We start from the raw sequence: 11610 nt of genomic DNA, 5'->3' as shown, positions 1-11610 counted from the left end.
ATGAAGACTTTGAGATGACTGTGAAGCACCGCCAGCACGATATTGTTTCCGCGGTGCTTCATGAGACGTGATTGCCATCGCAGAAGCAGAATATTACCCAAGGCGGTAGGCTTCATGTACAATGCGACCCCGATCCAGGTAAGGCGTAGTTCCAGCAATAATTGCCTCGAAGTTCCTGCCATTGCGATCAAGTGGTGTTTTCTATCGTCTGATAAGGAATGTTTACACAGATCAAGACAGATCACTTCCGCGAGACGTTCTGCTGAGACTTATCGGAGATTGGGACATCGATAGCCGTGATACGAAAGACCCCCGTGCTAATTGCCTTCGGTGGTGATGTTGCTGACCCGGTAGAGAAACGTAAATCTTCGTGGTATCGGATTTTCGAAGAACGACAGATGGTTCGACTCGGCTGCCCAGCTGATCATGCCATGTAGGATGGCGTCGGACTTTTCACTGATAGATGAGCATGTATCACCTTACAGTGCCCAATGTAAATTTGATTGACGTGTCTTTCAATTCGACGCCATGATGGTTGATCAAGCTATAACATCGATCTTTGTTAACTCCGGTCGCAGTTTATCTTGCATGTTAGGGGCTTACCTACCACTTAGTTGTTAGCTTCCACGCCTTTCCAGCAAAAGAATCATACGTTTCATAACCCGGACATTCATTTTAGATGGTGAGTGATGAGGATACCTGCTCCTGTGACTCAAAGCATCTCCCCACACAGCCCTTCAACCAATGTTCACCCCTTTACTAATAGCCACAGATCCAGTAAGCCCATGAGATGCCTTCAACAACAAGTTAATGCAACGACGATATTAGAAAGCTAATAGATACATTACACCATAAGATACCTCCTGATACCCTGCAATTCCGCCCTGCAATTGGCTCCTCAAGCAATCATCCATTCCCCTCATGAACGAACCCAGTCACCCACAAACAACCCATTTACAAAACTCCAGAAAACACAACCAACCCAAAACCCAGGGCACCCCAGACTCCCCCAAAAATTGAATATCAAAAAGCTACAATCACCATCCTCGTAACTCCAACGGACCCCGAGGACATCTCCGAGGAGGCCAGTCAATCAATATACCCGTTCTTAGCTACCTTACCCACGCGGGTGACTACACGCCACCAGGTCCTCCTCACCGCGGTGTGAACCCGGTTTGACCCGGTGTCGCCAGCCTCAAGGAACTAGGACATTCGTAATCCATCAGAGCATGGAGTACCCCAGCCGGGGTAACGATGTGGGGGATGTAGGTGGCCCTGGCATCTGGTGAGACTTTGGTAGATTCACGCCCCTTTAGGGTCTTTGAGTCTAGGCATGGGGTTGAGATTTGGGGTAGGGAGTGTAGATTGGATTAAGGTTGTTCTCTAAGCGACGGGAGTTCTAAATTGGTGATTTTCCCATGTGAGATACGGTAGTCTAACGCTGAACTTATACGGCGTGTGGAGCTGGTTCTTATGTCTGGGGCAGTCTATGAAGCTATATTGATCAATTGGTGTTTACTCGACGTCAAGAAGTGCTTGAAAGCGGTATTATATCACATGAGTAGTCATTCAATCTAAACTCATAACGTGCTATTCTCTTAAAAAGGTGGTATTGTTACGCAATCGTCTTGCCTTCAACATGCTGCCCAGTACCATGAGTCTCCTCAGCCACGCGCTGCTTCTCATTATATGCCATATCCTGCTGCTCAGCATCCTGGTTTCCGTGCAGACCGATCTTGTACCAAGGAAGGTCGAACAAACGGTCCATGCTCTCCAGGCTGCGACCACTTGTCTCGGGGACGGAGAACCACACCCAAGCACCACCTAAGATAGTGACAGCAGCAAAGCACCAGAAGGTACCCATGGGTGAAATGCCGCCATCAGAGGTGGGAAGCAGCATGTTGGGAACAGCGCGAGAGTTACCGTACTGATTAGCGAAATGGAGGGTCATAGCCCACGAGGTGGCCAGAGCACGAATTCTCAGGGGGAACAACTCTGCAGTTAGCAGGTACTGCATGGAGTTCCAACCGAGGGCCCATCCGCAGCCAGAGATGTAAATCATGGCAATCGCGCCACGACTGGCGGGAACCTTGGACGCTGGCAGGACAAAGTCTTCGACAGTGCCGAGTTCGGGGACAGCCGTCAAGAACCCAGCGACGTAGATCATAGAAATTGCTTGCAGGGTGATGCCAGTGAGCAGCGCACGCTTTCGTCCGATAACATCAACGAGGAAGAGAGCACACACAAGGGCCGAGACAAGCTTCACGATACCAAAGACGGCTGTGACAAGCAGGCCCTCCTCGCTACCAGTAATGCCGAGAATCTTGAACAGATCAGGGGCATAGAGCGTGATGGAACCGGCACCAGACCACTGTGACAATAGCTGAACCATAGTTGCCATATACACACGGTACAAGTTGCTCTTGTCAAGGAACATCTCCTTAAGCTTGCCAGCCCAGCCAACGCCCTTGCTAGCCTCGAGCTCATGATCCAAAGCGGCCTGAATAGTGGCGATTTCTCTAACAACGTAGTCGCTTTCGGGATCCTGCTTACGCAGACGAGCCATGACATGGCTAGCCTTCTCATTTTTGCCCTTGCTGACGAGGAATCGCGGGGACTCGTATTGCAAAAAGGTCAAAATGAAAATAATGCCGGCCATCATGATGTGCAAGCTGGTGGGGACAAGCCACTGGTTGTGGCTTGTGTTTGGAATATGGAGTCTGCACCCGTAGTTTGTGAAGTAGGCCAAGACAATGCCAATATAGACGGCACCAGTGAAGAAACATGTGCAAAGACCTCGAATACAAGCGGGCGCGACTTCGGCAATATAGACGGGACTGGACGCGAGAGAAGTTAGTAAATGTTTATTTGATCAAAACGTTGGTTTTTCATCTGATCAATGCCAACACGGTGGAGCGATCTCAACACCAAGGCTGGCTTGGCTTAGATGTTTCAATGTTTGCAACTTACCCCACGACCGGGGTCTGCCCAACGCCAAGACCTGCAATGAATCTGCCGGCATAGATGGCGCCAAGATTGCCATTGACACCTCCAACCATGAAGATGACAATACCGACAACCCAGAGGAGGCAAAGGAACCGAGTAGCCATGATACGACCGATTCGATCGCAAACCACAAAGGCACTATATGATTTCCATGTTAGCAATTGCGCATAGTAGTGGTCTATGTACTCTATTGGCTCTGCTCCATGCCATAGCTCATATGGCATCGCGACAAATATGTGGTACATCCCAAAGAGAAAAATCCTGCACGAAGCTGCCAATCAGGGAATCACGTACATTAAAGCACCGGCGACGGAGCCAATTTGCACCATAGCCGACACATTGGCCTTGATGTTGGCCTGTTCACTTTTGGAGAAGGAACTGTAGTGAATTGTGTCCTGGAAGTCATGGGAGTTGAAGGCGCCGGAGATGAGACCCTCATCAATACCACGAGCAGCACCAAGAAGGCCAAAGGACACAACGGCAAACCAGAGGCGCCAATTGAAGACGCCAGCCGGTTCCCCAAGGTCCTTGAGGCGGAAGATGTTGACGGGCTTTTTCACGCCGCCTGCCATGATGACTGGAGGTTTGGAAACGTCCTTGGTATGTGTGTCAAGGCGAATTGGGGAACAAGGAAGGGAGAAGAAACACAAGAACCGTCTTTCGCGAATAAAAACATGGAAAGGTGTATGCAGGGTCAGGCGGGCACGGATGAGTTATATAAGGCCATGGATTTTCTGTGTTTCTTCTGGGGTCTGGGGAACGAAACAGACCGAACGGCCGAGGGCGCAACCTCTTTGCATAACCAACATGGAGATGCAATGAGCAATGTGGGCATTGTTACCCCAATCCCATCACAAGTTGAGGAGGTGGTCCGCGTGGTTCAAACTGCAAGGTGAAACCACGGCCCTACTTCTAAGTCAGACTCAATAAGCGTGTCGGCAACTGGGGTACCGGGCTTGTCCTAGCTGGTTTGGTGCCAGGCGAGGAGAAAAGATGGGGAAGCCAGGCGAGAATAAACAGGGATACTCAATGACACAGCGGAACAATAACTGGAGAAGGAGATGTTCTCCAAATCTTGCACCAAGCAGGCAAGTTGCAGAGATGCGCGGGGGTGTGGGCAACATTGAATAGGTTGAACCACCGTTCGCCTTCTCCGGGGAGAGGCAGGGATCCATGTCCGTCGCTGATCTCTTTTCTTCACAACGCCTCAATCAGTGTTGCGTCTGGTTGACTTACTTGGCCATGCTGCACATACGGAGAATCTTTGACGTAGTTCCGGCTTCTAATCGCGGGCAAGAATTAACTCTAACCAACGGCATTACAAGGGACACAAGAGGGCACCGGCTCGGTGGCGGCGCCTCTTGCGATTTTCTTGCATGGTTCTTGATCCGCCGGCATGAAGCCATGCATCCACCTCCAAGCACAAATGGGTAAATTGGTGAATTACCTTGGGAATCATTCGTCGAGAACCGCTTTCAGCTTTTGTAGACACCACCCACCAGAAAGACGAGAAGCCCACACAGAAACGCGGACATCAGTCCGGGCGGCCACGCCGTAGGCTCCTGGAGACTATTTGGGAGTTCCTGACAAAACACGGCACACTTCTCCGTACTCTTTGTGTGAGTGTGAGGAGTAGGTTGCGCCCTACATCGACGCTCACCTTGGAAACCAAGAATTGTGGGCTTCCACGAGGCTGGACAGTTTGGATGTGACTCTGGACTCTGGCCCTGTCGATTGTCGCTGTATTGGCAAACCTCGCGTGTCATTCTCCATTTTTAGGGCGGCTGTCAGATATCAGACCACAGGTAGCTATTTTCGAGGAGGCAATTTCGTATTTCATCTCGTGTTGTCATTCGAGTGACAACTCGCTTGACTCTGTCAATGCAGTTCTCATCGTCCTTGACCGTCGAAATACCATACCGAACCCACACAGCCACTCATTCCGAAGCCACTCAGACTGCCACATCTCTTGACGAATGTTCCTCCCATGTCGCCAAGCCCCACGAAAAAAAGCCATCCGTCTTGGGTGCTGGGGAGCCGCACAGCTATTGTCTGGGCAGGGCAGTACCACTGGGTGGCGTGGCGGTTATGGGCCGAATGATACTCGGCCAACGTCCGACATCCGCAACAGATGTTGAAGCAAAAGCACCTCTTCAACGATCCATATGCGCTCCACCACGAAGTGCACGACTCGCACATTGTCGTCTCTCGTCAATATTTCGGTGGACTCAGAGGAACTTCTCCAGGCTGGGGTGAAGGGAAGTGGGCGCCTAGTGTGTGGAAATCGTTGAGCTTATTGAAGAGGGCATTGGAGTTGGTGTGCCCTGTCCTCGAAAATCACCACAATGACTAGATTGCTTCTTTTTTCCAAATAGTTTCGGATAAATCGCGGACTGCAATGCCACCACCGTCAGCAAGTAAGTTCGGCGCATTAATAACGGCGACAAACGGAAGCCATTTGACGCCCGTTCCTCTATTTGGTTGCGTGGTGGTCATTTTGCACATCAACGAGACCTGGCTGCCCGTCTTGTAAGTTGCCAAGAATATTCGGAGGGTGACATCCACCCTTGCAATGCAAGTGCACTGTATCGTAAGCGACAGTGTCAGTGCTTCTGCCAAAATGAACTTGACCCGTCGTGTGTCGATTTTTTTTGTTTGTCGTGAAGTATCACCTCATCCGTGAACAGGTGGTCATGTCTCTCATGCTCATGCAGAGTAGTAAGCATTCTTCACGTGAAAGCCGTTGTGCATTTTCGTTCATCCTTCGTAGAAGGAATTATTGGTGTATTGTAAGATCAATTCTAAACGTCAATATCTGAGTCCAATCCGATGCCCAGACTCTTGGGTGGCTGCTTGGCAGGAGGGCATCGTCCGCCAAGGTCTTGCCCAGACTCGACATCCGCGACCACTAAAGCCGGGATCCGTTGCCTGCCACGAGATGAACTGATCATCATCTGTGTGTGCCCCCACCCCATAGCAATGTTGTAGGTGCAAGGGATATGCCGCCAACTAGGCAACAGACGGGAGTTGGAGTATGCATCCCACACACAGTTTGTTAGGTTCCTGTCCGATTGTAGTTTAAGTCCGTTGTCGCCTCTGTCCGGTTCATTTTCGCAAGCTAAAGGACATGCTCAAAAGTGTTGCGCGTTCTGCAGTGGAGAAAAGATATTGCTCAGAGAGTTGTGCTTCTGCAGGTTTGGGACGGTGCCAAGAACGCCACGCGAATGAGCTTCATCTGTTCCGCCTAAAGCAGTGATTTCATCCACAAGTAATGGTGTACCATTTCAAATCCCACCTTCGAGTGGTCCCTATGCTTTCGTCAAGAAATCGCTATGTCCAGTATTGCGCCCACATCGCATGCTCTTCCTTCGTTCCACGGAACTTGAAATCTATTTCTACAATATCTTGGAATCCTTCTTTGAGTTGAGGCTGCTTGTATCTCGATGCGAAACCTGTAAAGGCTAGTTTCGGTAAGACTTGCCTGGCCTCCGGGTTTAACGACTTGTTGTGAGCTCGAACAGCATCATTATGCTCGCATAAGTGAATTGGTGTCTTGAACCAAACACATCGAATAGGTACTTTGGCCGTCTTGGCAACTTCAACCCACAACGCCCGTGTCTCGATGTCAGCATTGGTATTGTCTAGCAGTTCGTCAGCTCGCCGTCCAACCATCGTACCACGTTCAAAACGATGGATGCACTTACCAACAGCTACAGAGATTCCTTGTGCTAGCTGCTCTCGTGCAACCTGGATGCACTTATCCCGGCTCTTTAAGATGTCCTGATTGACTCTCTCGTATCCAAGTGGCTTGAGATAATTCCAAAAAAATGTGCTCTTGCCTGCCCCTGGCGGGCCGCAGAATATGACGACCTCTTGAGCATTCTTCTTTTCGAATGCAATTTCCGCTTTGTCCGACGACAAACTTGTCTCATCGAAGGGGAAAGTCGTCACATCGAAATCCCGAGAAAATTCTCTTGGCTTCTCTCCCAGAAAATATTCCTCTGGGGTTTTGTACGTGATTCCCACGTTGCAAGCAAAATTTCTGTCTGAGCAGCTAAAGTCTTTAGCCACGGCTGCTACACCTTGACCAGAATGACCAAGCCCAGCAATACGGCCTCCCGCATCTCCCACAAAAAAACTTTGTTCTAAATCGACCTCACTTTCTGGAATGTCGTAGTCTTCACAAACCTCCTTCCACATGCCCGTTCTTGGCTTCCTGTAAATGTCTCTTTCTGTTGCCGCATAAACGGTTGTTGGGATATCAAGGCTGTTTAGAATGGCGCTGCATTTTTGCTTGAACTCGTTGACTCGCTTCTGCGCATTTGCTCTGGGGCCTTTATATGATGGCTCGAAATGCAAGGCTAGTCCAGCCTGGTTGGATAAGATGACGACCTGATAGTCTTTCTTCCTATACAAGTCTTGGAGCATGCCCGGGACACGGGGGTGCCACCATTTCCAGTCAGTTGCATTGCTCCCGTGTTTCTTCCCAGAGCTGGTAGTAATCAAGGTAGAATCCAAATCGAATGCAGCAATCTTCCTTCTTGGTGTTTGCTTTCCGTCATGTGCTTCGGGCACATATCGGCCGACTAGCAACGTGGCAGGGACATCGTCGTTTGGTCCACGATCGGACCAGGTGGTACGATCTTTGGGTTTTTGCGAAGTCGGCGTGAAAAAGTTAGCTACGGCAGACTCTAAAGCATTCCATCAGCACATTCTTGCCACCCACAGAGGTATCAATGCCTTAACACTCACTGGTAGTTGTGCTCTGTAGAGACCGTTTGAGAGGTGGCGGTGATATCGGTGCTTCACCAGCCTTTCGCTTGCCGGTAGGATGCGGCGGTGCCATGCTATGGAAAGATAGCTCCCGCAGAGAATCATCTGTGTATAATTCACTGTAGGTTCCGTTATTGCTGATACAAGGTTAGCATCTTGGAGCGTACTCGAGGACTGTGGGAAAGAATTCACGTGAAGCAGCCTGCGGGACGCGAACCTAAGTAACGCGAGATCACGTGCTCGTATTTGCAACCACTTTGTGGTGGCCCCATCGAGCCTCACCAACCAAACGGGAATTCGACCTCAAATAGCAAGAGTGTGAGGTTGCACAGAGCTTGGAAGTTGTGTGACGCTTCTCATTTCTCATCAATCGACTGAGTCCAGCGTGAATCATCGTCTCAGTCTTGGGTCAGACACGGGATATTCCATGGAATAACGCCAGTTCAATCACTGAAATTGTTTCCGCCTCGTTTCACTCACACTTTTGTCAGCTTCCCGTCGATTCTCTCATAATGTACGAGCTATTCTTGACGTCCCAGGTTGAGGAAAAGGACTTCAATGGTGCATGCGCTGTTTTAAGTGGCTTCTGTGCCATGTCTCCTTGGGAGACCGTGAACAGAGTACTCTACTTTCAAGGCCCTCCTCGACCAAACGGCATCACAAATCAGACATCCATCGACAAGCCTCTCCGAAAAGATGCCGCTTTTCTGTGGAAAGACCTTCATCAAAGCCTTAGCCGTCAGTCATTTGTACTTCAAGCCAGATACGAAATTGTTAAAAGTCGGGACATGGGACCCTCCGCCGCACCCGTCGACTTGGATAGTGTGCCAGGTATATTACGATGGGCAGATTTTCCGGACCCTCCCCACGGTAGACCGTTGCTTACTCAACGGAAAATGGTGGAAATCTGGGAACAAAAAAAGCTATTATCCATTATGCGAGATAATAACTACAGGTATGTCGGATAACTGAACGCGGCACCGTCGCGAAACTGACCTCTGGTAGATTTAAAACGGAAACATTAGAAGAAAATTACAAGTTCTTCCGTGACGAAGTCGAGTTTTGCCTCACTCGGCAGTACTTCCCGCGGCCCATTAGCGACTATACGCCGCTAGAATCCAGAGGCGAAGGGCAGCCCAACCCGTTGACATCAATGCCAGACTGGGACAGCGTAACTCCAGTGGACATGCAGAACAGATGGATTCTCCTCGTCAAGTCACATGTGCTTCAAGACAACAAACCAGACGAGATAAGAAAAGCCCAAGACCAACTGTTATCCATACGCGGAGAGTTGGAAGGCGCATTTGACTTCAAGACAATTGACCGCAAGGTTCATGATACCCGAGTAGCCCAACAACAACAAGGAATCCAGGCCTTACCCCAAAAAGTCATTATCGGCAAGTCTTGACTTCATACAAAACATGTTTTCCTTATCGGAGCCCCTCAGTGATCAGAGCCTCCGAACTACTGGGGCTGATCATGACTTCATATCGCTGTAACCAGACACATTTCACTGTAATATCTTCAACCGTATCGGCATCCGTCCAGTGTTATATCGTCAGCCTTTGGAGCGAGGCGAAATGTGCAAATGGCGGAAACTGCGTCCTCAGATTCAATGACTGATTTGTCGCTATGGGCTGGAGAATCTCCCTATCTTGTCAGAAAGCTAGGAATTCCAGGCAGCGACCTACATCGTTACATGACGTCAAGAACCAGTCCATCTGTTGGACTAACTACAAGCAGACTTCTTGAATGACATTACATGTGCGGCGTCATTCTGCCAATTTGGCTTTGCTCACTTTTCGTGCTACCCTACACAAAAGCATTGTCTTAAAGTCCTCTGCCTGGTATTTAGGCTCGCCTGGCAGGAAGGGTAGTTAACTGAGTACTTCAAGAGTCATCATAGGTACATTCAATAGAGAAATGATGGAAGTCACTGCCGGATGCAAAATGTCCATAGAAGTGGCGCGAAACCCGATTTTGCCGCAAATCTAACATGATGGAACCTGCTACACTCTATCTGATCGACCCTCGTGGGCCAAGAACATTTAATACAACATCCTACCACACGTGCCCCTTGTTTTGCTTTATACCAATGACATTAATGTCACGCCAAATGAAGACTCCCACGAACCCAACAACCCAAACAGCAGTACCCACAGCCAACATTGTCGCCTGAGCATCTCGGTACGCATGTTGAATCGCGAGACGCGTTTGCGACCCTACCGGGTATGACAACTGAGTGGAAAGGTTTGCATAAATCTTGTCTAAGTTTGGGACTTCTTCAACGGGAAGATAGTCCAAAAGCTTCTTCGGAAAGACGTCTTGCCAGATTGCAGAGGCAAACGTCAAACCAACCGCGCCGCCGATATTCCCAAACAAGCCCAGGACAGCCAAGCACACGGCGACATGTTGATGTGAAGCGGCCGCGAGAATTGCCACTTCGTCGCAGACCATGATAGTGCCGGCAGCGACGGAAATTAGGATCTGACACATTATGATGTAGCCCACGCTGCTCTCGACCTTGCAAAAGTACATCATCAGGCCCGAACCCAGAATGCTAAGCGGGATTCCGACATAAAGACACAAAGGTTTAAAGCGTCCGGAATAATGGATCAGAGCACCAACAATGATGGCACACAAGACTGAGCAGGCGGTGTAGGTCTGCACGACGTAGCTTGTGGTTTCGACGGTGAGGTCATTCACGACTTGTAAGTACGAGCCGAAGAAGCTGTTCCAGCAGGAGAAGCTAACGTAGAGCGTAGCAGCTAGAACGCAAGCACCGAAAACTGTGCGGTCAAGCAGGAGCGAGAACGGCATGAATGTAATAGTTGCATAGCCCTTTTCCCAAACAACAAATGCAGTGATGAGAAGGGCACCCAATGTCAGCATTCCGACAACAAGAATCGAGTTCCAGTCCTGAAGAGAGTATAGATTGAAAGGCAAGAGGAAGATGGCAACACCGGCTGAGAGCAGGATGAGGCCAACCGCATCAAATTGCGTGGAGTAGGAGAGAAAAGACTGCAAGGCAGTGCGATCAGCTTCAACATTGCTCTTGACAATGAGCCCGAGCTTCTTAGCCTTTTGATAATTCTTCCACATGAGACCAAAGAGCGGGAGCGTAAAAGAGGGCACGAGAATGGTAAACATGCCAAACGCCCAGCGCCAACCGGGTCCATTCAAGAAGCCAGAAGAGATAGGTCCAGCCAACCAGCATGTAATCAGGTTAGGAGAGCTCACAATGGCCTGCATTAGACCCCGATTGCGCAAGGAGGAAGTGTCGGCCACAAAGACAGTCAGACTATACAGGACACCATTGTTCCCGACCGTCTGAAACACCCAGGCGGCAGCGTAAGCTTGCACGCTGCTACAAGTCGTCATCATAGCGAGTCCGATCGTTGAAAGAACGACACAGAAAATATAGCCCTGTGGGCGGCCAAAGACATCAAGAACCTTGGCGAGAGTGAGGTTGGTGACGCCGCCGATGATGCTGCTTAAGATGCCCACTGCTGGTGTGAGAGAGTGTTTAGCAAAGGCGGACGTGACGTAGGGAGTCAAAATAACAGATGTACTGGACAACATGCCCGCGACGAAGTAAATGAGCCATATCATGAGATAGGCGAAGACAAGGGTTTTGGTGGTCCATGCCAGCGTCACAGCTTCGATGCTCTGCACACCGGGCTGGACGACAGAATCCAGGCTTGGGTTATCCTCGTCACCATCATTGCCACTGATGTTGTGTTCGCTGAGAAGACTCGAATTCTCATCACTGTCTATGGCAGTATATGTGTTCGAGTCGATTCTCACGTTGGTGCCGGCTACCGCACTCAT

At 49.8% G+C, this 11610-nt stretch overlaps 5 protein-coding genes across 5 annotated transcripts; 2 read left to right on the top strand and 3 right to left on the bottom strand.

The window, feature by feature from the left end:
- Nucleotides 1-1615: 1615 nt before the first annotated feature.
- VFPPC_03303 (MFS quinate transporter) lies at nucleotides 1616-3578 on the bottom strand (the record flags this gene model as incomplete). The annotated part of the gene is made up of 3 exons (XM_018282820.1): nucleotides 1616-2837; nucleotides 2971-3144; nucleotides 3301-3578. The coding sequence occupies 3 exons, from the start codon at nucleotides 3576-3578 to the stop codon at nucleotides 1616-1618; spliced, it is 1674 nt and encodes a 557-aa protein (XP_018147450.1).
- Nucleotides 3579-4887: 1309 nt separating this feature from the next.
- On the top strand, nucleotides 4888-5262 carry VFPPC_17520 (hypothetical protein; the record flags this gene model as incomplete). The annotated part of the gene is made up of 1 exon (XM_022429221.1): nucleotides 4888-5262. The coding sequence occupies one exon, from the start codon at nucleotides 4888-4890 to the stop codon at nucleotides 5260-5262; it is 375 nt and encodes a 124-aa protein (XP_022285752.1).
- Nucleotides 5263-6336: 1074 nt separating this feature from the next.
- On the bottom strand, nucleotides 6337-7852 carry VFPPC_03302 (bifunctional polynucleotide phosphatase/kinase; the record flags this gene model as incomplete). Its single annotated transcript, XM_018282819.1, has 3 exons — nucleotides 6337-6647; nucleotides 6711-7697; nucleotides 7759-7852. 3 exons carry the CDS (start codon nucleotides 7850-7852, stop codon nucleotides 6337-6339), a joined length of 1392 nt encoding a protein of 463 aa, XP_018147449.1.
- A 439-nt stretch (nucleotides 7853-8291) lies between these two features.
- On the top strand, nucleotides 8292-9187 carry VFPPC_03301 (mediator complex subunit Med18; the record flags this gene model as incomplete). Its single annotated transcript, XM_018282818.1, has 2 exons — nucleotides 8292-8734; nucleotides 8785-9187. The coding sequence occupies 2 exons, from the start codon at nucleotides 8292-8294 to the stop codon at nucleotides 9185-9187; spliced, it is 846 nt and encodes a 281-aa protein (XP_018147448.1).
- A 653-nt stretch (nucleotides 9188-9840) lies between these two features.
- Nucleotides 9841-11610, bottom strand: VFPPC_03300 (siderophore iron transporter; the record flags this gene model as incomplete). The annotated part of the gene is made up of 1 exon (XM_018282817.1): nucleotides 9841-11610. One exon carries the CDS (start codon nucleotides 11608-11610, stop codon nucleotides 9841-9843), a length of 1770 nt encoding a protein of 589 aa, XP_018147447.1.

The sequence above is a fragment of the Pochonia chlamydosporia genome, chromosome 2, assembly GCF_001653235.2.
Source record: "Pochonia chlamydosporia 170 chromosome 2, whole genome shotgun sequence".
Lineage (NCBI taxonomy): Eukaryota > Fungi > Ascomycota > Sordariomycetes > Hypocreales > Clavicipitaceae > Pochonia > Pochonia chlamydosporia.
This window is presented reverse-complemented; position numbering and strand designations above follow the sequence as displayed.